The following is a 27,476-nucleotide window of genomic DNA, read 5'->3' as shown; positions in this document are numbered from 1 at the left end:
GTTTAGGCCCTTGAATCTCCCTAGAACATGATTAAAATTCGAACCCTAATTCTGCCAGTTCAAGAACCAGTTTCCCGCCACTTTCCCTTTCAATCTGTTTGCTTCAAATCACCATTCTAGATAATGTTGATCCAATCTATCGATCATACCAGACCTGTTTAGGCTTAAGGAAGATGCCTATTCAATTTCAGCGTTTTAGTCTCGATGAAGCCACTTCAATTATCAAATCCTAAATTTGCAACCATTTTCCCGCCAAAATTCAAAATTTAAACGAAGAAGATGACTGCCTCTTATCCAATCCGGGAGTGCGAATAGCAGATGGGTGTTGAGGAAAAATTTGGGTGCTGAGGATGAATTTGGGCTACACATAACCTTGGGTGCCCCTTAGCCAAATCTGGGGTCCATATAGCAAATGTCCTTCAGGGGTCCAAATAGCACTTTTTGAGCAACTTTTTCCACACAAGTGTATTTCTCCAAAAACACCTACACAAACATAAAAACACCATAATAAGTACAGAATCAAACACTTGCAATAGAGACACTGAGGACAATTCAAACACAAAAATGTTTCTATCAAATCACGTCATATAGAGGATATTAATTAGGTTTTTGGTCTGGCGGCCTACAACATGTGTGTTTATCCACGATGAGAAATGTGAGTAATTCGTGCAAGCAGTTGAGGGAGTTATCAAAGTAGTGGGTGGACAATCAACCAAGTCTCTGCACGACCTGGAACTGGTGAAACCAAGATTTCCCACTTTCCCACTCTTTCACTCGAGCAACCGTCACATTTATTGGAGATCAATGTGTTTATTATTCTGGCAATATAAATAAGTCTCTGAATCTACGATTGAAAAACGAGACAAACTTTCGTCAAAAGAAGAATTCTGTCCGAGCAATCACTCAAGAATTCGATCAATCGACAAGAACTTATTTGAACTTAACAGTTCATAGAAAACTTGCAGATACCTTAAACACATTCACAATCCTTGATCATCATTGATCTGGCACACTTCTCAGCTTCCCTCTTACAGATCAACCCTCTTTCCTCTTTGTGACCGAATTGACTCTGGAACTGACATTGTTTTGGTTTAGGCCGGAGTCCCACAAATTGATCTCTCAAACTCAAAGCAATCCCGTGCGGTGCATTTGTTTGAGGTTAGGCAGTTTGCTCAGTTGAGGAGCCTCCGTCACACGGTCGTCTCTCCATTCCCTAAAAAACCAGCAAACTGTTTTTCCCCATCTACAGATTGGCAATCACGGTGGGATATTAATCTCTCGGTTGCAATCTCAAACTTTCACAAAATGGTTGATCTTAGGTCAAGTTCAGTTACAAATTTTAACCCAAACAATGCTAGCACTGGCAATAGTGATGATACTCTAGAAACTACTCCCGCTTCCAATAACGGTGTTGGTGATAACACACACCCTCAAATCAACATCAGAGACAATCCTCTATTCGGCAGGTCTCCTGAAGAAATCATAAGAAACTCGCCTACCATAGGTGATCTCATGAAGGTGCAAGAAACTCTTACCAAAAATCAGATTGACATGGCTACCACTCAGAAGGAGTTATGCACTTATCTCAAAACTGTCACAGACAAGATGTCATGGAAAACTCAAGAGAAAGGAAGAGCCAAGGAAACATCCTCAACTGCTGATCCTGAAATCTCCCCAATCCACATCGTGGAAGATGATGAAGTCTGCAATGACCCACCAGTAAGGGAATCAGCAAGTTTCATCACTCGAGAAGATTTTGAGCACTTTCTAGAGGATCGTGGAAAATACAAGACATCATCTGTCCATCATCACCAACCTCCACACATGGTACTACAACATCGCACCAAGAAGCATCACTAGTTGGGGAGAATTGATTAATGCTTTCTGCAGAAATTACTTCTTCGTTTTAGAACAGGTCACCCTCTCATACGTGAGAAGAATGTTTCAGAGGAACAATGAACATCCCAATGATTACGTGAAAAGGTTCAGAGTCCAAGCTTTGTCATGATCCGAATTTCACTGAACAACAACTCGTAGACTTGTGCATCAATGGAATGACCCCGGTCTGTAGAACTTTGATAGAAAATCGCTGATTCCATACTTTCTCAGAACTTCATGAAGCATCCAAACGATCAACGGTTACTACACCTGCTTTAATGGAAAGAGCAAATTTTGTAAAGGTCTAGGAACCTCATAGCAGATGACGCCTGGTCAACAATCAGTACAATCTCCAACATTTCGACAAACGTTGTTGCTGAAAGGAATGAAAGGAAAGCCGAGACACAGCATCATAACGCTTCTCCAACATCCCAGGCTCCTCCGAAGGCGCAAATAAAAGATAACCAATCCTGAAATGCACAAATCTCGACCCGGCATCGACGAATGGGGAAATGATCAGACAGACTCAAACTTCCCTATTCTCATGAAGGAGTGATCGAGTTAATGGAAGTCTGGGTTCAAGATGTTGCAATCTAATTTCCGTTCATCAAGAGAGAGCCAACTGAAGAAGGAAGGGAGAATCCCAGGTACTGTTTCCTTCATAGGTTCATCAATCATCCAACAAGTGGCTGCGATATTTTGAAGCAAATATTCAAAGAGAAGGTTGAGCGACAATAGCTTCAACTGGGGACTGAAGGAGTGCACATGTACCCTTTCCCAATTTAGACATCTCTCCGAGCGATCTTTCGACAAAGCAGTTCAATCCTTGGTCGAACATATATGTGAGTTGCTCTATCTGTCTATGGAACAAAGAGAGACATGTTCACAGCACTGAATCACATCGTGTCAGGAAGTCCATTCCGAAAATACTTCCTGAGCCTCCAGCAACAGACAAAGAGATGAATGACTGGGGACTACATACCACAGTCAATCTCAAAGGAAATGAATTTAGGAGATTTTCGATCGATGTTGGCACGACTATCAATATTATTTCATTGAAAACCCTCAGAGACGCAGACATCACTCGACAAGAAGCTACTCATGATCCCATCTCAATCAGATACCTTGAAGGAACACTCAGAAATACTTATGGCTACATCACTCTCAAAGTAAACATAAGTTCAACCTGGACAAAAAACCAAGTTTCACATAATCAGGCAGATGTGACATGGTCTTCAGACGAGCATGGATACATGCTGAAAAGATGGATACTCACAAAGCGTCTTTGGTTGAATATCTCTCCAACGAAGAAAGTTCTGATCTGGAAGATTTGGCGGACATTCCATCATCAGAGCACTTGGAGGAATTTCGAACTTTGACGAGGTTGAAGCAAGAACCTACAAAGGATGCATAGACATTCATCAAGAGGTTACGCACTCATCCAAGTCTCATTCCTCCCATGTCTATGTCATTTATTTCCTCACATGCTATCCTAGCACGGGGATTGAATTCTGCTAGCGACTCTGCTATTGCAAGACGTTATGAATGGGTAGATTCACCACATTAATATTTTACCAAGTGGATGAATCTGAAATTTCTCCGAATTGAGCATCACACTGAGACATTCATTACCGAGGTGATGTCCAATCATGGCAAAAAAACACTTTGGGCGTTTCTCCATAGCCTTGCAGAAGTTTCCATATGTGCCACAAAATCAGAAAGCTCTGATGTCTGCACAACTGTTGAATCCCACTACCGCAACGAAAGGAATGCTGGATCAACATAAGATAGTCGGGGCCGAGACGATCAAACCTAAGATATTCGATGCTCAAGGGATATGACGCTTCAACACTCAAGCATCTAAGAAGCCTTCAAATTTTACTCCCAATCAAAGAGTACACCTTCGATAATGGCGCCTCTGGCTTCAGCACAAATATCTCGACGATGATTTAACACCAAGAAGATAAAGTTATAACTGAACTACAATCGATAAGTATTCACCATCCCATGATAAAACTTCTGAAGCAGATGCAACATCATTCATCAATGGATGCTACAAACTCTTTCAACTCTGCTAAGTGAATGGGGGATGCACCGGGGACTTGATCTTATTGGAAAGATCAATTCAATATATTTTAATAAATGTTATCCACATAACAAGTCATTGCAACCTGATGTGATTCCATGAAATGTCATCAAACAAGACCTTTGTACATCACAAACCCCTGCACGACTGAGGAACTTCCTCTCTTTATCGATCACATCCAGAATGAAGACCGTTGCTGCTATCTGCCGCAAGCCAATACACTGAGGAAGCTAGTTCACAGTAAAATCATACTATTCAGGAGAATTCGGGTTGAACTCCTAGTGCACCTTCATCTTAGGGATGATCAACCCACCAACTAGTTCGTGAATGTAAAGGCTCGCTGGATGGAGGAGCAAAAACTATGTCGATAATCATGGTTCTAGCCTTTTCGATCTATAGAGAAACTCCGACCATAGTATTGGCATCAACAAGGATATCTGGAGGAACCCCGTCCATGGTCTCAGCATCAAAAAGAATGTCTGGATAAAATTCAATCGTGATCTCAGCATCAACAACGGTCTCAGAAGCAACATCCTCATGACATGGCTTCATTAACTAACCATTCTCTAAACTGTTACTCGATGAAGCGGACTTCTCCAAGCAATGATAATTCATATCAAGATGTGTAGACATGAAAACATGCTAACATGAAAGTCTTCCTAAAACTTGAACGACGGAGGGGAACAAGCCAAAGTCTTCTACCAGATTTTCCCATCACCTGTACAAATGAGATACAACATACTTCAAAGCCATGGGTTTACAAAAACGTACCAATGGATGAGCAATGGGATAATGCTTCCTTGATAAAAGATGTTCGTCTATGTCTCTGCTACAACATACCAAAAGGGCGCATCAATCGGACATACGAGCTGAAAGATATGGCCTCCACACTCATGTTCAAGAAATCTGAAAAATTTGTACGGGATTACAAATTACAAATGTGCACGCTTCGCTGGATGACCTGGATTGCTCCAAATTGAGTGATTCTTTTCTCATGTGATAACTCAGTCTCTTAGATTCAAAATTTTGGGTCAAGCATCGAATTCCGACGTTGTATGAGGTCCCTACAGCTTCCCGAGCATATGACATGCAAGCAACAATTCTTAGACGGGATTCGTTACCTCTACAATCGATCGAGGTCCACCAGGTCTTTCCAATAAGTCCATCAAGGTACCTCCAACTTCGACCACCTAGTTCTTTACATCATATTTTTTCTACCTAGGTTCTCTATCTAGGTCTTGCCAGAAGAAAGGAAAACGAAAAGGAGATTTAACAAAATACTGCGGACTGACGATCCACTGATCATGACGATCAACTTCACAGTCCAAGAGTCGTGACTGGCACCAAGCTCGCCTATGCTAATCATTCATCATAAAACGAATATTACAACCGAGACATACAACCATGGTCATTACATTATCCCTTCTTGAGAGCAACCTCAGTTATGGTCCCGTGACCAGGGTTTCAGAAGTGATGTTTCTACGATTGACAGAAACAAAAAATGGTACTGCAAGCACCAGGTTCATGTATCAACCATGGGGTTCATATTTCAAATTAATCAATGAAATTGAAATCCTTCATCAAGTGTTCAAGACACAAGCAAATGGTCTAAAGACACAACAGGAGCGTTTTACAACAAGCTCGTCTGAGATGATTTTACACTGTCCTGCACAAAGAAGCGATCTGGGAGTAACTGGTGAAGAATATAGGTATGGGTCATATACCATTCTCTTCGCATGGATTTCTTCTACAACATATCCAAAATTCACAATAATTGGATGAACGAGCAAAACGATGTGGCCGAAACTTCAAACTACATGACAACTGAAGTTTCTAAAGACTTCCTGGAAGTTTACTGTTTCGTTGATTTCGATCACTAAACGTGCTCAAAATTCAAAAAGCTTTTTTGATTAAATCTAGGAAATTTTCTGGGCATCAAAAAGTTGGGGTAGATCATCAAAAATGGACATCGTATGAAGATTCTACAACATTTTCAATGAAGACCTAACTTCTGAATTTTCTGATGAAGATTTATGACGAAATTCTTCATCCATCTCCACATATGAATCATGAGCTACACCATCAACGCAAGGCCGAACTTCATCTTTAGCCGATAGTCTCACTTGCAAGTCGCCGGTGCTTCTGTTGATGAGATATGAGATTTTCATCTTCAACTCTTTTCTTCTGTGATATTTCATCACGTCTCTGCTTTCCCTCTGTATCTGCTAAGACCAAGAAAGCATGTATCTTAGCACGAACCACTCTCAGATGATCAAGAGATATACCATGTATTAACTTTCCAACATCTCTGAAAGGTTGATTCACCTTGGCATGAACATCTGCAGAAGTCTTCATCTCTGACTTGATATTTCTGGAGCGTTCCCCAGAAGAGCCAGAAGGGTGATAGTAACTGGAAGTACCATTATCTGAGGAAAAACTGTTCCTTGGAAGGATGAGGAAATGTTTATAAATGATGCATATTTATTTGTGAAAACGTTTGGGAAGCTGGTCGTTCCCAATCTCATTACAAGCACCATCGACAAAAAACAGTGGACCAGGATTGTGGTTGAGTTTGTTTGCTATATCATTCAAGGAGCGAATATTTACTTCTCCGGCCTACCATTCGTCAAATGATTGGTATGAACTTGGTAAGAATTTTTTTTTGGCTTTCTTTGTCTCATTACTAGGATTTACAGTGGTTTTGGTATTGCTCCTTTTGGATCCTACATCGGAAGATCATAACTTCTATCTCAGGAGAATATTAACAAGATGAAGAGGAAAACTTCCCTTGTTTCTTATCAAGTAAAACCCAGAGACAGCAACACTTCAGGACAGAGTGGCCGATCTTGAGATCAAGTCAACTTTGCAGTTTCTGAACATCCTGATCTCGTTAACACAATATCTAGGATTGCTGAACAATATAACTGAGACTGACACTGCGCAAGTGTTCTTTTTTATACTTGTTGTCTTTAAACTTCTGTTGAACTTTTTCTGGATTACTTTCGGTTGATGATTTCTATAACTTTGATGGTATTTTATCCTTGATTGATTTATCTTTCAATTAAATTTGATATATGTGTCAAATTCATAGAATCTATTTTGTGAGCTTTGTTATTTGCTATCATACTTCTGGTTATTACGAACATATATATTGCAGAGACTTTATAAGATGTTCTCTAGTTGTCGCATTTCCTCCCCGAAACCGTAACTGGCAGGTAATAAGATCGAGAAGTTTAATCTCTATGTCCATACATGGATAGAGAAGATATAATTCTTATATTGAGTCATATCATTAAAATTGTACTCTTTGTTCATAACTGGCCTAGAGAATAATTTTTTTCGATGGTTATTTTTATAACAAAAGCAATGTATCTTGGTGTCTCTAACATTAAGGTTATTATTTTTAACTTCTTTATTTGTATCTAGCGAGAAGACAAAAAAATATTTGGGATACAAATCTAGTTTGTTCATAGTTGGCGAGTAAATTTGTTAATGTCCAAGAAAACCCTTCTCTTGCAGTTAGAGAAAGGGCGTTCATGTTGTTCTTTTTGAATTGCATCAAATGGGGGAGAGCTCAATTGAACTTGGTATATCTTTGTGAGGAGTATGACAATGGAATTATAGGAGATGACTGTACTTTTATATCTCCTTAATGAAGATGCTAAGTTTACTTGGTTAAATCGTCTAAATAAAAATCTGGTATGTTATCTCTTGTCTCGATAACTCTTTTGTGTAATTCATCACGATCCCTTGTTTTTCGCCTTTGCCAATTTTGTTGAAAAAATGGAGGAGAATTATTTAGTAGTATTCTACTATAACATATGGCTTCTCAGAGCATTATGTAACCGGAATGGGGGTTGCGGGTGAGGGTGGGAGGGGGTGGTGGATGGTGGTGGATTATAAGTTATATGTTTTATACTTATTATATAAAAGAAGTAAGTAAATCCTAGGGGAGAACATATCACGGTAGTATTGCTTCAAATTTTTGGTACAATAAGACTTTGAGAAAGGTAACAATACTATTGTTGATGGTGGATTTTGGGCAAGGGATAAAATCGTAAAATCATGATACTGCATGTTTCTGACCCGACTTCAAGAATTCATGTGACGATTCATATTTTACGATCCGTGAACCGTTTCACGATCTCTGACTGAGCGCACATTCCTCTCAGAGCTATGATGAATATGTTTCTCGAAAGACCTCCCAGCTGATCGTTCAATGCTTCACGCATTTCATCATCACCTATACATAGAATCAAAATGATTGGGCGGTTCCCTAGACATAATGTTTGTTAGGGAGCTTAACTCCTTCAGGACGTTACGTTGCACGTTATTCCCTGACTACATAGAGAGACCGTGTATAGAATCTTAATGATTGGACGGTTCCCTAGACATAATGTTTGCTAGAGAGCTTAACGCTTTCAGGACTCCACGCCTCTCGTTGTTCCCTAACTATACACCCCCTCAGAACGAGTATGATGCTTCAATTATCTCATATCTTGATTTTACAAATAGATTAATTCTAGCGTGTCATTCATCAACCGAATTCCTAGAAAATAATCTATTTTATCTTATTACTCTGTTCCATGGCTGATCCCCAACTGGATTGCATGGATTAATAATAGATACTGAACTCATTTTATTACTCCGTTTCATGAATCATTCTCAGCAGAATTTCATGAATTAGTAATAATCATTCAACAATCGGGCCTCTGGGACACCACCGAGTAAGACCCGAGAAAATGGTGCAAGTGTACTTCACAATAATGAACAAACGAGCACCCGGATGCACGAACGAACGTTCGAAAATATGGACAAACGAGGAACTTATGAAGAAAATAATATTAAATAAAATAAAAAAGAGGCATGGGACCGGTCCCACCGGCCGGACGGTCATGCCCCCGTGGTCGGTCCCCCTCTCCCATTGTTTTATTTTAATTTGTTCACTCATCTCATGGAAACTCCTTCATTTGAGAAAACTCCCTCGTTTGAGCGAAACTCTTAGTTTTTCCATACTTTCATCGAACAAAAATAGAGAAAGGTGTCATGGAACTCCATCGTTTGAGAGAAAACCCCAGTTTTTCAATATTTTCTAAAATATTGGTCAAACCACGAAAATGCCAAAAGTCAAACGGTCACATGACCAACTAGGCTACTCACGACAAGTATTAAAATATTATTATTTTAATATTTTCAAAATATTGGTCACACGAGCAAAGTTCCACTTGCTCATTCGAGCAAAATCGAGAGTTTCAGTCAAGATCAAACTTTTCTGAAAATCCAAAATATTGCTCAAACGTGCACCAGAAAAATACCAAAACTATCAGGACTCATACGCGGACACTGTGGTGACACGGGAATGCTACCTTGACAGACCAAGGCCGGCCCTAAGGCTTGCAATGAGCCGGTCCCACACATCTTCATAATTTTGGCCTAATTTGCTATTAATTGTTCGTATTGGGTCCAAACTCTCTCCAATCAACTTGGGATTTGCTCAATCGATCGTCAACTGGTCCCATGACCACTTAGGGCCGGTTTCATGAACCCTTGGTCGGTCCCTCATCTCTCCATAACTAGGTTTTACTACCTAACGCTCGCACGAGCACTGTTTTAATAAATGATTAAACCAGCATTTGATCATTGTTTCACCAACTGGTCAACAAAGGACTTTGGTGCATGCTCACTCGAGCACTTGGGCGCTACATGGTCGGACATCATCCTATGTAGCCGTTCCCTCGTTCACTCAGTGACCTGTTTTCAGTAAATCAACAATTGATCAAAACTAGGGTTTCGAACAAATGCTCTGCAAATCATAATTTTGAGCAAATTCAAACACTGATAATTTTGTGTTGATTCAACAATCAATATATGGATTAATTATACAATATTCGGTTAACTACCAATATTTTAATTAATATTTTATTTGGTCACGCTACCAATAATTCACCGAATGAGCAATACTTGCTCAGATGCTCGAATATTGATTCAACTATCAATATTCAGTAATTTATCGAATGAGAAATACTTGCTCGGATGCTCGAATATTGGTTCAACTATAAATATTCAGTAATTCACTGAACGATCAATACTTGATCAAATGCTCGAATATTGATCCAACTATCAATATTCGGTAATTTATCGAATGAGAAATACTTGCTCGGATGCTCTAATATTGATTCATATATCAATATTCAGTAATTTATCGAATGAGCAATACTTGCTCGGATGCTCAAATATTGATTCAACTATCAATATTCAGTAATTCACTGAACGAGCAATACTTGCTCAAATGCTCGAATATTGATCCAACTATCAATATTCAGTAATTTATCGAATGAGCAATACTTTCTCGGATGCTCGAATATTGATTCAACTATCAATATTCAGTAATTCAATACTCGTTCAAATGCTCGAATATTGATTCAACCATCAATATTCAGTAATTCATCATACGAGCAATATTTGCTCAGACTATCAATATTCATTATGTTGATTCAACTATCAACATCATTCATTCGAAAACTATACGTCCCAGCAGACATGTTCAATTCATGAATCCTAGAGCATTCAACAATCATGCTCGACTGAACAATACTTCGACCCATCGTTTAATCAAGTCAACAACTGACTAATCAAATACACGTCTGCTTTGCAGACTCCATGTTCGTACATCAATCACGTCACATTGGGGATATTAATTAGGTTTTTGGTCTGGCCGCCTACAACACATGTGTTCATCCACGATGATAAACGTGAGTAAGTCGTGCAAGAAGTTTAGGGAGTTAGCAAAGTAGTGGGTGGACAATCAACCAAGTCTCCGCACGACCTGGAACTGGTGAAACCACGATTTCCCACTTTCCCACTCTTTCACTCGAGCAACCGTCACACTTACTGGAGATCAATGTGTCTATATTCTGAAAATATAAATAAGTATCTGAATCTACGATTGAAAAACGAGACAACCTTTCGTCAAAAGAAGAATTCTATCTGAGCAATCACTCAGGAATTCAATCAATCGACCAGAACTTATTCGAACTCAACAGTTCACAGAAAACTTGCAGAAACTTTAAACACATTCACAATCCTTGATCATCATTAATCTCACACACTTCTCAGCTTCCCTCCTACAGATCAACCCTCTTCCCTCGTTGTAACCAAATTGACTCTGGAACGACCATTGTCTTGGTTTAGGCAGGAGTCCTACAAATTGATCTCTCAAACTCAAAGCACTCCCGTGCAGTGCATTTGTTTGAGGTTAGGCAGTTTGCTTGGTTGAGGAACCTCTGTCACAGGGTCGTCTCTCCATTCCCTAAAAAACCAGCAAACCGTTTTCCCCATCTACAATTGTGCATCAACATAACAACTTGAGTTGAGTGATTTTTCATTCAATAAAAGCTCGAATAGAGTATTCTTATAAGTTGTTATTTCTATGGATCTTCAACAAAAACTGAGCTGAGATAATGATATGCAAAACTATATAAGAACTTGAAGACTGAAGAATTCAAGACGATGTTGAAGAACCAAGGAAATCAAGTACAATGGATTTTGAGCTGAAAGATCTATTTATTTTGAATCCATATGTATTGGTAGTTTTATCGCTAAAATTGACAAAGGGGGAGATTATTAGAGCACTGTTCGGTCGAACCAGCAAGTTTTTCAATATCAATCATGTTGACAACGTTAATAACACATAAATATACCCTGATTTCTAGTCTACTTAAGTTAAACCTCAGACTAGGTTAGAGTATGGTAGTTGAGTATCAGACATCACTGAATAACCCTTGAAGTTTGAAGACTGAAGATCAAACGAAAATATTTGAAGAACTTCATCGTCAAAGAGGTATATAAAGACAAAACCATAATATTTACTCACAATATTTTCCATTCTATCTTTATGAGACAATGTCGCATGATTTTGATTAAATTTCTCAAAATATGATTCATGCAATGGATGTTCATAGTCCTTAACAATCTTAGTCAAGAACAATTTATTATTCAAAAGCTAATTTTGTTTCAAGTTGATCATTTGGAAATTTCCCAATCAATGTTATTTCATATTTATGGCGATCGGGAAAGCTTTAAATTCTTTAAAGAGAGTTTTCTAAACTGCTGAAATTTTAGACACCAATAGATATGCATACCCAGTACTAGTAGCGTACCCTAAACATATGAATTCCAGGATAAGGGGTAGGTTCGCATGCCCAGTACTAGTAGCGTACCCTAAACATATGAAGTCCAGAATAAGGGGTAAGTACGCATACCCAGTACATGTACCCTAAGGTTCTGAATTCGTGAATGAAGGGAGGTACGCATACCCAGTACACGTACCACAAGGTCCTGGGTTTGTGAATGACTTAGGGTATGCAGACCTAGTATGCATACTCTATCTGCCTGAATTCACGAACTGGTCCATAGGTATGCGTACCTATACACATACCTACCCAATACGAATTAAGCAGATGCTCCTAAAATATTTTTAAAAATTCGTTTAGCATTGATATAACTTTCATAAACACTCCTAAGACAGCTTTGATTACTAAATCACATTATGTTTGTAAGTCATGGTTTAAGTCTCGAGTGTTAATGAACACGATTATGCTTATAAGTTCATAACACATATTTACCAAGAACTATCATCGTATACGGTTCCAGAACTCTGGACCATGGTGTATATTCTTTTATGTTATTTCAAGAAAAACTTCTCACATGCTTACATGAATTCCCAACAAGAATTTCATCTAAACTGAGAAAGTGTTTTCTTGAATATGGAGTTATCGTAGCTTGAATTCAAAGCTACCTATAGTATTGAAAGTCTATAAATAAAGAGACTCAAAAAACTAGGAATTCAAATCCCTGGTATTTATATATCCTAGTTGCTTGCTAGAGTCATCCTCTATTAACCTAAGTTTCCTTTGAGAAACATAATTAGGTTTCTGACTTAAAGGCTTCACTTATGGATTTGTGAAGCCAAACACGATTATCTTTATGTTGATAGTTCGTGTATCATGATCTTGATCTTATTGATTGTCAAGTTTTTCGTTAATCTCCAAGCAAGAACGAGATATATAGAATCTCAAAATTCCCCTCATCTCGGACTTTGTGATTCCACAAGATAGATATGTAAAGCTCTTCTTTATTGATCGGTTTAAGATTGTTCTTGAGAGGTGGTTATTATTCCAAGCTTCTCAGCTAACTGAGTGTAAGTTTTACGAATTCGTGAGGTTTGCTAGCTTTTTCTATCGCAAACATATTTCTAAGCCTTGATGTAAACGATATAAAGGGAAATCAAATAGGCTTATCTGTTAGAGGCATATTAGTATCAACAGTCTTCACTTAGGTTGAAGCAACTCTCAGGATGTAAAGAACATCAGCTTAAGGAATCAATTGCATAGAGCCTTGCAAGGTTCAAGAGACGTAAGGAGCACGACTACAACTGAATTTCTTGGAGGTTGATTCGATCTCAACTACATTCCAATCTGAAGTTTAAAACTAAATTGATCTTGGATATTGATTTGTGAGATCATCTAAGAACTTTTCTACACAATCAGGTTCGCGGACTTTGTTTTCTAGACATAATGATCGTGGAAGAGAAAGATAAAAACTTTATATACATATTGTTCAAGGATCTTGAACTAAATCTACTTGCTATTATATTAGTTTTTGTCCATATATACAAGTTGTCGAACAAAAAAGTTGGTAGTGTACTTGATACCCTCTCTTTTTCATAAGGCACTTTATAAAAAAGTTACTTAAGTACATAGGACTGGTATGGCATCATTGGCTCGAGTTTGAAAGGTTGGGCGGTCGGAGTACACCTTTAGTTGGTTGTAGAACCGTCTTTAGATACATAGTTGTCCAAGGCTTGTGGCATGGTTGTGCATTGTTTTTGGTTTGACCCTGACGCTAAATAGGCTAGAGATCATATGAGACTTTTATTTTAAAAAAGAGTCTCTAGTTTGAAAGAGTTAGGAATTACGTAGAGAGTTAAAGTCACATGTAGTCCTAATTTTTGGAAAGCTTTGTGATCTTTTTTTGATGCAATAGAATTGTATTATTGCATTATATACCATTCTGTTAGTTATGATAATGATTTTGTGAGTTAATGCAATATGGGATGCATTAAGACATAAAAAACCTATAATATATTAGTATTAAATCCATAACCGGATAAGAATCGTTAAGAGAATGATAACCATAATTAACCAATCAACAAAGGTTACTACCACTACAAAGCAGAGGATGAGTTATAACCGTTCCAAGGATCCTAATCAAATATATCATAATCAAACTAATTACATTAAAGATATATGACCATGTTTAGGTTTGTTAAAGCCAAACTAATTAACAGATTAGTTGTTAACAAATAAACTGTTAGGATATATGATGATCCAACCATTTCTCATTGTTTTCATTAAGGAAAAAAATAACTAAAGTAATAAGAGTAATCTGGATCTCGATGAGCCTATATAAATTGGTACGATCTGGGAAAAAAATGCTCATACAAATCCAATTTCCGAAGCTGGTAATTATTGATAATACTGTCGTGTTAGTACCTTGTGATGATATTGCTAAAACCAAAAGAGTTGGATCCATTGACGAAGCAAAAGATGTTGTAGTATGATTGGAATATATATGAAGATTTTCCCAATACAAAAATAAAGTCTAACATCCCAAAGAATCAAATGCCACAAACAAGAAAAATGCTAAGCAAACACATGCTGAACAAAAAACAAAAAAAATAAGAAGCCGAAAAATTACTAATTAAGCGAGATTGATTCAAATAAAGAGGATAAAATTTGATAGGAAGGGCTGATTTGAGATGAGTTGCTCAGATCTTCTCCCACGGAAACTATTTAAGCTTGCTGAGATTCTCTTATCGCTTTAAAGGAGAATAAACCCTTATTTTGAGTATGATCGTCTATTGTCAATATGTGAGATTATGTGTCCACTTGTAGTGGAAATACCCGAAGCACGAGTGGGTGAAGTTTACATCAAAAGGAATTGAAAGAGTCTGATTTTGGGGGTGTGATAGCAACATCAGCAGGATTGTTCTTAGTTATGTTAATAACTGTAATAGGGATTTCAAAGTTCTGGTAAAAAAGGATGGGCGAAATTTACATCTAAAAGAAATTGTAAGAGTATGATTTCGGGGGTGTGACAACAACATAAGATGAGATGTTCTTAGTTATGTTAAAAAAAAAAAATTGTGGATCTTAAAGTTTTGGTAAAAAAGACTTGTACTTTATGGGTTCTGATATAATGACACGTTGTTTTTTAATTCTTTTAGATATGATTTTGTTATTTCTCATCTACCTTGAAACCTTAATGGAAAGGATCAAGGAGAAACCCCCTTTTCTAGGCTAGTCTCTCCGTTCTACCAACGCTGGAGATGAATTAAGTTTATTAGTTTGGTAAATATGTTGTAGGATCATGATGTTTTTCATCTTTATTTCTTATCTGGAGAGTCTTGGCTGCTTTTTGGTTTCTGCTGGTTTATAATTCCATGATTTGTTGATGGTGACGATGGATATGCAACTTCAAATGGGTTTTCCCAGCCACACCATCCGTACACCACCATCAGATATAATGTATGGATTCCCTGGTAATTAAGATTATTAGTATTTTATGTTGCTTAAACCTTTACGGGTTTTCTTCTGGGTGAGATGTTAGGACCTTGAGATGAAGCTAAAAGAAGAAATCAGCTTGCACCTCTTATCCTCTCTACCTCTGCTAATGATATTCAATCGCATTTTTACAACCCTTGTTGTGCTCAAATTTCGGCATAACATATCAATTCTGCTTGAGCTTTATTACCCTCATATTTTAATCCATCATTACTTTTAATCTTGTATCATATTTTCTCTGGTTATCTGTGTTGCTATGTGTTTTTCTAATTAGTCTTTCCAATCTTTAGGCTTTTGTTATTATGATTAAACCCCAGTTCCTCAACATCTCCTTGAACCTGTATATTCAAATCCTTATGAAGGAAGATTATATTCTTTTTTTACCACCAAATATTCCTTTGTCAGTTCATTCACTGAAATATATGTTATAATGTTTAGTTGGTGGCTTTAACTAGAACCCTTAGAAATGTATTTTGATGTTTATAATTGCCTTGATTCTCGCTGGAGGTTTGATGGAGGTTGTCTTTCTAGAGATTTAGGGTAATTTATTTGATTTGGTTTAGTTTGCTTCATGATATTCTCCGAGTTTCAAAATAAGAAAATTGAGTCAGCTCTGAAGATATTTTAAAATGAAATTATGGGAGCGTTCCTTGAGCTTTCTGGGTTATCCTAAACTGTTGAAGAATTTGAAGTTCCTTCCTTAAGCAATCTCCTTAAACAACCTGGCATTCTGAAGGTTACTTTTGCTTATGAAGGATTAGAGGAATTGTATTCAATACCCCTTTCTTGGGGTAAGTGGATTTCACACTAGGAGAATCAAGAGCATTTTAAGGATAAATCCTATATAGGTTCAAGAGTTAGAGTCATTGCAACCGGTAATAAGAGTGGCATCCATTTAAACATGATTTACCTATACTGGTTTGCTTTGCCTACTTAAGAATGAGACATATAAAAACATGTTCTATTTGATTTATTTTGTACAATAATCAATAACAATAAAAACAATAAAATCATTCCAATACCACTTCTACAAGATTATCACCCCCTTAAAGATGCAGATTCATCCCTGATATGATGAGGATATACAAAATATGGACTATAGAGATATCAGTCAACCATAATCATATTTTGAGCAAAATTCTGACGCATAACCAATATCAGCACAACAGTGGTAATAACAAGGCCTACCTCCACCATATGAAACATGTTCAGTTTTAACTCGCTGTAGAGTTTGTCTTCCAGTAACACATTCTAGCACTAATAGCCTAATGCATTAGACAATTTTCTGGGGCCCATGGATACTCCACCTTCTTTTACTTTAGTACTTGATTTTTTACTCTTACACGTAATGAAAGTAGGATGCGGGAGCAAAATCGGAAATGAAAGAAGTACCGACGATGATCCAATCATAAAGGTTCAGAAGGAGTCTTAGGTGGGTGATCCCATAGAAGGTTTTCTGAAGACGGAAGTGGGAAGATTTACTACAATGAGTCAAAGTTGTTATGATTGAATCTCAGAGACATTCTTTTCATTATCCAGGGTCTTAGTCCCGTCTTTAGTATAACTCAAGTTTTCTTTTAAGCTTCTCCAATCTTTGTAAGAAATCAGGTGTCACGAGACTCATTTAGAAGTTATATATTAAGCCGAAAAAACAAGATAGACATATATCGTGTAGGAAGTACATCTTGACATATGGATGCAAATGCCTAACAAGCAGCTTCAATCAATTGCGTCGAACCCCTCCACCACCAACTAAGTTCCTATAGACATTGTCATGTCCATCAAAAGTACCATTTTTTTGTGTGGAAAGCATTGACTGAAAACCTTTCGACTCCAACATCTTTCCCAGATGCAACTCCGATTTGATGAAGACTATCGTTCACAATTCTGCTCCAATTTTATCCAATTGTATTTGATGAATTTGGGGTACCAATTACTTTGGTGTAATAGAGCTTAAAAATTTAATAAATTTCATGCTTCAAACAAAAAACAAAAAAAAGTCGGTAACATATCATGCCATATACTTGGTGACATCATCACTTTAAATTTATTGCGCCAGCATCGTTGAAGTTGCTCTATCATTTATTTCTTCATTTGTTTTTGAAGCATGATTTGCTCTTACATGGCCTAATTACAATCACACATTAGCTTTTGTTCCGGGGAATCGTATAGAAACGAAGCAACATATTAAATTTGTGTGATAAATGATCTTTTCCTTTTAAGCTGACTGATATCTACCACTCGCTTACGGCTTACCTATCAAATATCAATATCCAACTACCTATAGAAGCAAATATGTGTACCAAAATAGTAGTGCCATAAATGTTTTGCTGTTTCTTCTCTCATTTTAGGTGTGTTGCACGGATAATATTTTATCTTACGTGCCACTGCCGCCGACCAAATCTGTTGCTATATACCTCTAAAGTCTTAGCCCCAAATTTGGGGAATGGCCGCCTAGCCAATTGGGTTTGCCAGAGTAGTTCGATTCTTCTTGTAGGGACAAATTCTTATGGATAGAATTTTGAAGAAATTAAATTTAGAAACGCAAACTTATAGTTTTGCTGACTTTGCTTCATATTAAATCCTCTTTGGCTCATCTGTATGTTGGGTATGAAATTATGAATTGGCTGATGTGAATCGAACAAGCTCTCCGAAGAGGCAAGCAAAGGCTGCACGTCAAAAAAAAAAAATATTTAGGCGGCTAAAATTTTATTACATTTTTTCTTCATGTAATTCTTTTTTTGTTTCGTCCATTGAAATTTGACCCACTAGAACAAGTTAGCTACGTAATGGCTGCAATTAAATAGATACTACTTATCAAGTAGCCACGGACTCACGGATCATATCTATAAATGATGTCTCTCCCAAAAATATATACATGCTTTCTCGAGTCGGTATACAAACTCCTTTCTAGCATTTATAGCCAACTCTGGCTTCTTCTTGTTCCTCCTCTATTTGTTTTCTTCTTCATCAAAAATATGTGTCTCACGGAGGTTTTAGGCAAATGTTTTGGATTGAAAGATGATGATCATCGGAATAAACAGATAATCAGAGTTAAAGGAACAGTTGTTTTGATGAAGAAAAATAAGCTGGATTTAACTGATTATGGTGCTTCGTTACTTGACCGTGTTCATGAGTTGTTTGGTAATGGTGTTTGTTTACAGCTTATCAGTTCTGATAATGCTGACAAAGGTACTCATATTCACTCGACATATTTATACCTTAATATATAGATTTTGTGATGATATAATTCTTACATGTTTTTATCCATTACGTAGGAAACGGAATGAACTAATTTTACCACAATATTGTAGTTAATCTAGTTATGGAGTTTAATAGAAGGATGTTATGTATGATTTTGATTTTCGTGATATCAATTATCAAGAATGGATTTGATACACTTTTGATCGTGTGTCTTTTTCTTTATCTGAAGGTAGCAATTTTAGTGCATGTATGGTGAGAAAACATAAGTTACTTTGCCAGTTAATTAATTGTTAGACACATAAGAAATCTTCTAATTACCACCACAACTTAAGCTTAAGATCTTTACGAGATGAACACAAACTAGCTACAGTTTCTAAAATCTGCATGTTTCTCCTTTAGGTCAAAGTTTGATCATGATTTTTATTTTTTGAAGCATAGAGTTTGATCATGATGAGATGACCCTGTCCCTGACATTTTTTATTTTCTTTGAAAGGGACAATAGATTGTTATTGGTCCTACGACAATTACTTAAGATTTGCCAAAAGTCAACAAGTCAAGGATTTTGAAATCTTTCTTAAGACTGATTGATTTAATACGGAACCTCTCGTTTTCCGTGGGTTATATTGGGTGACACATCTGTAGTCCCAAAGACCACCCCTAGTCGATTACCCCTAGTCTATAGATTAGGGGTTTTTAGAGCAAGGGTTATGGAATGGGTGTTTTTAATACTCATTTTCTTTCAAACTGAGTGAGTGACTGAGTGAAAGAGTATTTTGTGATCGTGGGACTCAAAATTAACAGACTAAGCGGATGATGTTTATACGCTTGGAGAGAAAAAATTTCTCCAAAACGGCTGAACTTATGCCTCTCGTAGTTTTTTTTCTTGAATAATAAAACCTGATGTGGGTCCCACATCCAAGAGTTTTAAAATAATAAAACTCTAAAAATTGGGTTGAGAGGCATATGTTTAGCCGCTCAATGTAGTTTTTTCCAAACGGCTGACAATCAACCGCTTAGTTTCCATTTTCGCACACTCTTTCCCCCAATGAGTGCAGTGGCGGAACTGGAAATTTAACTTGGGGGTGGCTTAAGCCTATTAATTAGGCTTATTTTTATCAGCCCAAATAAAATAGGTAGTGAAAAAAAGGGTTTTTAGGCTTCTAGGGCTGGCTTACTCTTGGCATAGTTCCGCCCTTGAATGAGTGTATGAGTGATTATTGATGAATGAGTGAGCATTCTCACTCCATATGAACACCTAATTTGAGCAAATCCAGTAATACTCATTCATATTGAATGAAAACACCCACTCCATAACCCTTGCTCTTAGGAGTTGTGCCATGTGGGATAATTCGGGGATTACAACCAATGCCAAAAGCTTCTGTCATCTGTTGACCATTTTTCAGGTTTTAGACAATGACACGATCAACGCTCTTAAGCATAGTCTAAACACAACATTTTAACCTGACTACTTAATCTATCAAAAAAAAAAGAAGAAAAAGAAAGTGAAACTCCCTTGAAATTATCATTTGGTTTCGTATAAAGTCCGGAACTTTTGAAAATAATTGCCTTTTTCCAGTTTTGGGTTGTTTATATAGAAAATGGATCATTTGTCCAAATATTTTAAAAACATGGTTTAAATGGACGAGTAAAAATTAGTATCGGTGAAACGGACAAAAAAACTTTGGCAAGGATGAAACTGGATTCATCCAGGCTTAAATTTAAAAAATAGTGAGGATGAAATTGGATGCATCCTGTGTAAATTAAAAAATAAGAAAAAATATTTGAAAATTGGCAGGATGAAACTGTTTACATCCTGGCTATCTTTACATTTTTGTCCATTTAAACAGTATCAAAATCTAAGTATCCTTTTCACCCAGGAATTATTGGTTTTAGTCTTTTTAACCAATTTTGTGTTGTTTAAACCCACGGTCAGTTTAACATGTTCGTAATGGTAATCGATATTAATTCAATAATAAAATAGAATGATGATATCATACGTGATTTCCCGAACGCGAGGAGTGTTAGACATCTTTGCTTTCGTCAAACTTGCTGATCAATGTTACTGTTCACTGAAATCTGGTTGTAGACAATGAAATGCGAGGAAAAGTCGGTAAAGAAGCGTATTTAGAAGAATGGGTGAACAAAATAACATCATTGACGGCTGGATTATCAGAATTCCACGTTACATTTGAATGGGATGAATCAATTGGAATTCCTGGTGCATTTTTCATCAAGAATTTTCATCACAGTGAATTCTTTCTCAAGACTTTGATCCTAGAAGATGTCCCAGGAAGTGGTCCTATTCATTTTGTTTGCAATTCTTGGATTTACCCTTCCAAACATTACAAGTATCCTCGAATTTTCTTTTCTAACCAGGTAATTTTGTATACTCTAATTATGGTGCACGACTGGAAGTCATTGAAATTCATATATTGATTTATGATCCATGCAGAGTTACCTGACAAGCAACACACCAGAAGCGTTACTTAAATATAGAGAAGATGAACTCAAAATACTTAGAGGAGATGGGGCAGGAGAACTTCAGTCATGGGATCGAGTGTACGATTATGCACTGTACAATGATTTGGGAACCGACCGTCCCATTCTCGGAAATTCTACTGAGTTGCCTTACCCTCGGCGAGGAAGGACGGGGAGAAAACCAGACAAAAAAGGTTTCATAATTCTTACTGCTTAACCATTCTTTTTACTGTCACAAAATTTTACCGTTTCTTTGGTTTGATCATTTTTTATTTATACAAATTCATTGATTTACTTGTAGATCCAAATTACGAAACTCGGTTATTTATATTGAACCTGAACATATACATTCCAAGAGATGAAAAATTTAGTCAGTTGAAGTTCTCAGACTTTCTAGCTTATGCGGTAAAGGCACTGGGTCAAGTCGTTCGTCCAGAAATTAAAGCAATATTTGACAAAACACCTAATGAATTCGATAGCTTCGACGACGTGCTGCATCTTTACGAAGGATACCAGGGACGGCCAGTTAATCAAACTGGAGATTCCCATTTGTTGTCATCAAATTGGAGCCTCAACTTAGAGTTTATTAAAGAACTCTTCCGTTCTGACGGCGAAAAACCCCTCAAATTCCCTAAGCCCGAAGTGATCCAAGGTATTTTTCTATCTTCTATTATTTACCCATTTGAAATTATATGAAGGATTTATCAATTTTGTTCCATGGTATTTATGCAGCCAATGAATTTGCTTGGAGGACTGACGAAGAATTCGGACGCGAAATGCTTGCAGGAGTTAACCCAGTTTCTATCCGCCTTCTTCAGGAGTTTCCACCAACTAGTAAACTTGACACCACTCTATACGGAGACCACACCAGTTCAATAACCAAAGAACATATTGGGAAGAACTTGAATGGGATTACAGTTAATGAGGCATTAGAGAAAAACAAGTTGTTTATATTAGATCATCATGACGAATTGATCCCGTACTTGAACCGAATAAATGCAACGGGGACGAAAACGTATGCTACTAGGACAATCCTCTACTTACAAGAAGATGGGACCTTAAAGCCTTTGGCTATTGAGTTGAGTCTGGTGCACCCTGATGGCGAAATCCATGGTGCTATTAATAAGGTCTACTCACCGGTTCAAGAAGGTGTCGAGGGTTCAATATGGCAGTTGGCCAAAGCTTATGCAGCTGTGAATGACTCTGGCGTCCATCAACTCATTAGCCACTGGTATTATTTTGTGGTTCACTACACTAATAACCATTAATTTTAATATGACAACAAAACTTATGATATATTTTGCAGGTTGTATACACATGCGGTAATTGAGCCGTTTGTTATTGCTACTAATAGACAACTGAGTGTTCTCCACCCAATCTTTAAGCTTTTGCAACCTCATTTTCGAGATACGATGCATATAAATGCTTTGGCTCGTCATATTCTCATCAATGCCGGCGGTTTTGTTGAGCGAACTGTCTTTCCAGAAAAGTATGCCATGGAACTGTCTGCTACGATCTATAAAGGATGGAATTTCACAGAACAATCACTCCCACAAAATCTCCTGAAAAGGTAACTTAAAAAATATCAACAATTCTAGTCGGATTCATGTACTTAAGGTATGCACATTTCAGTTTTCATGTCAGATCACCTGATATTTTTTTGCTTGTTCAGAGGAATTGCAGTTCAAGACCCTAGCAAACCACACGGTTTACGTTTATTGATCGAAGACTATCCGTATGCAGTGGACGGGCTTGAGATCTGGTCAGCAATTGAAAAATGGGTCTATGAATATTGTTCGTTCTACTATCCTACTGACGACTTGATCCAAGGTGATACAGAGCTGCAGTCATGGTGGGAGGATCTCAGAACCAAAGGTCATAGTGACCTGAAAGATGAACCATGGTGGCCAAAAATGCAAACCTTGTCAGAGTTAACTCAATCATGCACCATAATTATTTGGATAGCCTCAGCACTTCATGCAGCAGTGAACTTTGGAATGTACGCATATGCAGGTTACCTGCCAAATCGCCCAACCGTGAGCAGACGATTCATGCCTGAGATAGGGGATCCCGAGTATGTTGAACTTGAGACGAACCCAGACGCGGTTTTCTTGAAAACTATCACTAGCCAGTTACAAACACTTCTTGGTATATCCCTCATTGAAGCTTTATCTAAGCATTCTGCTGATGAAATATACCTTGGACAAAGAGATTGCCCTGATTATTGGACTAAAGATGCAACACCACTTGATGCGTTTAAGAGATTTGGAGAAAAGTTGGTGCACATTGAGAATAAAATCCTGGAGATGAACAATGCAGAGGAATATAAGAATAGGTTTGGACCGGTAAAAATACCATACACTTTATTATGCCCTTATCCTTTACCATCTGATCCTCTTGGACTTACAGGCAGGGGAATACCCAACAGTACCTCCTTATAAAGGAAAACATTAGTCTCATTTTATTATGTGTATTGTTTTATTGATTTTTTGTTTTTTTCTATTGATATTTGTTTGTGATACGATTTTTTTTGCGATTTCTAATTTTTGTACAATGGGAAAAATTTGGATGGAATAGGGAAAACTGTAAAATTAATTACCTAGGTGGAGTTAACTCAATTAGCTAGGTAGAGTTAACTGCATCATTTTCCTAAAAATAAAATTTTCAATCTGGCTTCTTTTAGAGAAAATATAAAGAAACTAACAAGTAGTTGTCCAAAAATTGCACCAAACAACAACATCACTGTAGACAAAGTCTCGTTCAGACCACTCTTTAACATTTTTTTCTTTTTTTGGAAAGATCTTTAAATTAAGATCGACTAGATGGTGTTATTAAATTTCCACCTTGAAAATATAGGGGATAACAAATACACCCAATTTCTTTTTAGACAATTTTTTTTTCTTTTGCAATCTGTATAGACAAAACTTAATACAATTGCAAATAGACCAATCTAATGATCCTTGACAATGTGTATATAAAATTAACATCTCAACCTCTACTCAATCAGTATTTATATAGACACAAGGTCTGTGAACCTGATTGTTACGAAGAGTACTTGGACGATCTCAAAAACAAATATCCAAGATCAATCTAGTTGTACCCAAATAATTCAATCGGAATTCTTCCGAGTGATCAAACTTGTTGTCTATCTTTTAGGATACGAATTCTACAAGAAACTAGTCTCGGGATCGATTACAATTAAGCGGACATATCTACTTAGATTGAATACGTACAAACTTGTGTAAATACAATTATAAAGATAAACAATATAATGAAGAAAAGGAAAAACACAAGACACCAGAAATTTTGCTAACGAGGAAACCGCAATAGCAGAAAACCCCGGGATCTCGTCCAGATTGAACACCACACTGTATTAAGCCGCTACAGATACTAGCCTACTACGAGACTTCAGACTGATTGTAGTTGAGATCGAATCCACCCTTCAAGCGTTTCAGTTACAGTCGCGCTCCTTACCTCTATTGAACCTCGCAAGGTTCTACACACTTGATTCCCTTAGATGACGTTCTTTACAGCCTAAGAGTTGTTTCGGTCGAAATGAAGACTTTTGATACGAATCTGCCTCTAACATATAAGCCTATTTGATTTACGTTTAGATCAAAGATCAAGGTGCGGAAACCAGTTTGCAATAGACAAGCTAGCAAACCTCACAAATCCGGAACTTACGACTCCCGAAGAGCATCATAGATTCTTAACCATCTCGCAAGAACAATCTTCGAAAGATCAACTAAGATCAGTCTTTAGATATCTATCTTGAGGAATCACACAGTCTGAGACGAAGAGAACTTTGTGATTATTATCTATCTTTCCAGAAAGAGATTAAGAAAACCTCGATAACATAAAAGCAAGACCAGGATACACGAACTATCAAGGTAAAGATAGTCAAAACTGGCTTAACGAATCTCCAAGCGAAGTATTTTAGTCGTAGACTGAAAAGGTCAATATAGGCGACTCTAGAATCAACTGGGACACAAAGTTTCCGGGATTGATTTTCCCAGATTACAGAGATGCTCTATATATAGTTTTCAAATACCAAGGTCAGACTAGAATTCAAGCTAAGATAACTTGATAATCAAGCAAAAATATTAGGTCTTCAAACTACAATAGAATACTATACACATAGGTTCGATTACTGATCCGTCTATAATGACTGTTCGGTTTGGCAAGTTAGCCAAAAAAAAACTAAAAGCTATTTGATATTCATTTAAACTACTAAGAAACTAATCATGATTCACACACATAAGTGTTTACGTGATCAATGAAGTCTTAGAAGTGTTTAATATAGTTCTAGCAATGTTAAACATATTAAAATAATAATTATTTAAGCATCTGCTAAACATTGCTAGGAACGTTGGGTTGGTACAACGGTTTATCAACCGTAGGGCTTGTTCAAGAGTCAGGGTGCTATGGTTCGTGAGCGGATTCACCAACCCTACTAGACTACCGAACTTTGTTGGCCACGATTCGTGAACCGGGGTTCGCCAACTTCTCGCCAATTTATCCAACTTATAAAAATTAGTTCACCGCGGTTCGCCAACCGAGTTCGTGAACTGTTCCCAATTGAACTTACGGTTTGCGAACTGGTTCGCCAACCTACCTTGAGTAGAAATTTCAGTAAGTTCATAATTCTGTCTTATGTTGTTTGAAATATTCCCAACTAATATGATCATTTGCATGGGTACTTTTCAATTGATCCACAAATTAATTCATAGAACTAAAATTGTTAAGGACCTTTGACCATCGAGATTTTTCACAAGACAAGCTTAACTCGAAACATCTTCTTTGCAAATCTACTATAAGGCATACGACATAGTCTCAATAGATAGAATGATGGTATAGTGAATAAAATAGAATGGTTCAGTTTTCAAATACCTGATACAGAATTTCTACAAATATCTTCGTCAATCTTCAGTCTTCAAAGGTGATCTCTGATACTCAACTATAATTCTAACTTATCTGATACTTGACTTAGTAGATTAGAAATGAAGATATAATTTTGATCACCTAACATTGAGAACAAGCTTGAGATAGCAAAAGTGATGGATTCAACCGAGAAATGCTCTAACACACCTAGCTTCCATTTTTACAAGCAGATTGTTTTCCGGCATCAGTTGTATCCAATTACATCCACTAGATGGAGAATCTAGGATAGTGATTGCCCATTATAATTGTTCTGGCGGCATAGTCTTCCTTAGGAAATTACAAGTTATACTTCTAAAAAAAAACTTATAAGATGTGTTACAAAATTTAACAACATATTCTTCGAACATACTTCTAGTTGCTTCAGCTTCCTAATCACCTGAATCCTGACTTCTTTATCTTCTAAGACTATTGTCACCTCATATTTCCTGTGTTGGTATGCCCATTACAGTGTTGCAATCATCCCAACCGTGACTCCTTGTCCTCTTCTTTTTGGCTTGCATTCTGAACCCGCTCTCTCTATTTGCAGTACCATTTGCATTGGTGATGACTGTTATTGTACTTGCAGTTTTGTTTCACTTATGTATATAGTATGTAACAGGATTTTGGTAGTTGTATTTGGTATAGTGAGTTGAAGAACATCTCTCTGGGCAGTGGTTGGTGTTTATTCAATGGGGGTTTGGTTTGAAATTTTAGGGTATTAGACAACTGATTTTTTATTATAATAATAGCGGCCACTAGATCTGGTTGTATCCCTTGGGAGAAAACATCGCATCTGGCCTTCTAGATGTACCAGCATAAGGTAGTGCAAAGTTCTGGAAGGTCTTCTGTGTTGCTCATTTTCCTACACTCACTACTGTACCATGACTGGAACCACCTATCCATCGAATCAAATTCCCCTTGACTACCCAATCGAGGGTAACCCATCCATCCCAAACCACACAACTCACTGAAACTGCACCCACTTTAGAGTATGGTTTAGAGTTTCATCATTACAGTTACACATATTACAGATTGAGGAAATGTTGGATATTCTAGTGTTTAAATTTTGAGTTATTTTGTAAAAGAATTGTAACTTTGTTACCTAATTAGGGTCTGGGTCGTGAAAGATGCAATTGATGCGTTAGGGTCGAAGATTAATTTTGACCGTCTAACTTGTTTACGTAAATGCCCTTATAAAATAGATAAATGACATGATATCCTGACCCAGTTAAAAACTTAAACGGGCAAATTAAGGGCTAGCTAAAATTTTAATAAAAAATCACAGA

At 37.1% G+C, this 27,476-nt stretch overlaps 1 protein-coding gene across 1 annotated transcript; it reads left to right on the top strand.

Annotated features, from left to right (window-relative positions):
- Window positions 1–18,290: 18,290 nt before the first annotated feature.
- On the top strand, window positions 18,291–23,833 carry LOC113303475 (probable linoleate 9S-lipoxygenase 5). The gene is made up of 7 exons (XM_026552503.1): window positions 18,291–18,780; window positions 20,879–21,168; window positions 21,245–21,464; window positions 21,572–21,922; window positions 22,003–22,501; window positions 22,577–22,840; window positions 22,943–23,833. The coding sequence occupies exons 1-7, from the start codon at window positions 18,441–18,443 to the stop codon at window positions 23,709–23,711; spliced, it is 2,733 nt and encodes a 910-aa protein (XP_026408288.1). The 5' UTR covers window positions 18,291–18,440; the 3' UTR covers window positions 23,712–23,833.
- The last annotated feature ends 3,643 nt before the right edge of the window (window positions 23,834–27,476 follow it).

Source organism: Papaver somniferum, chromosome 8 (assembly GCF_003573695.1).
Source record: "Papaver somniferum cultivar HN1 chromosome 8, ASM357369v1, whole genome shotgun sequence".
Classification (NCBI taxonomy): Eukaryota; Viridiplantae; Streptophyta; class Magnoliopsida; order Ranunculales; family Papaveraceae; genus Papaver; species Papaver somniferum.
Note: the sequence above shows the minus strand (reverse complement) of the source record. Positions and strands in the feature narration are given on the sequence as shown.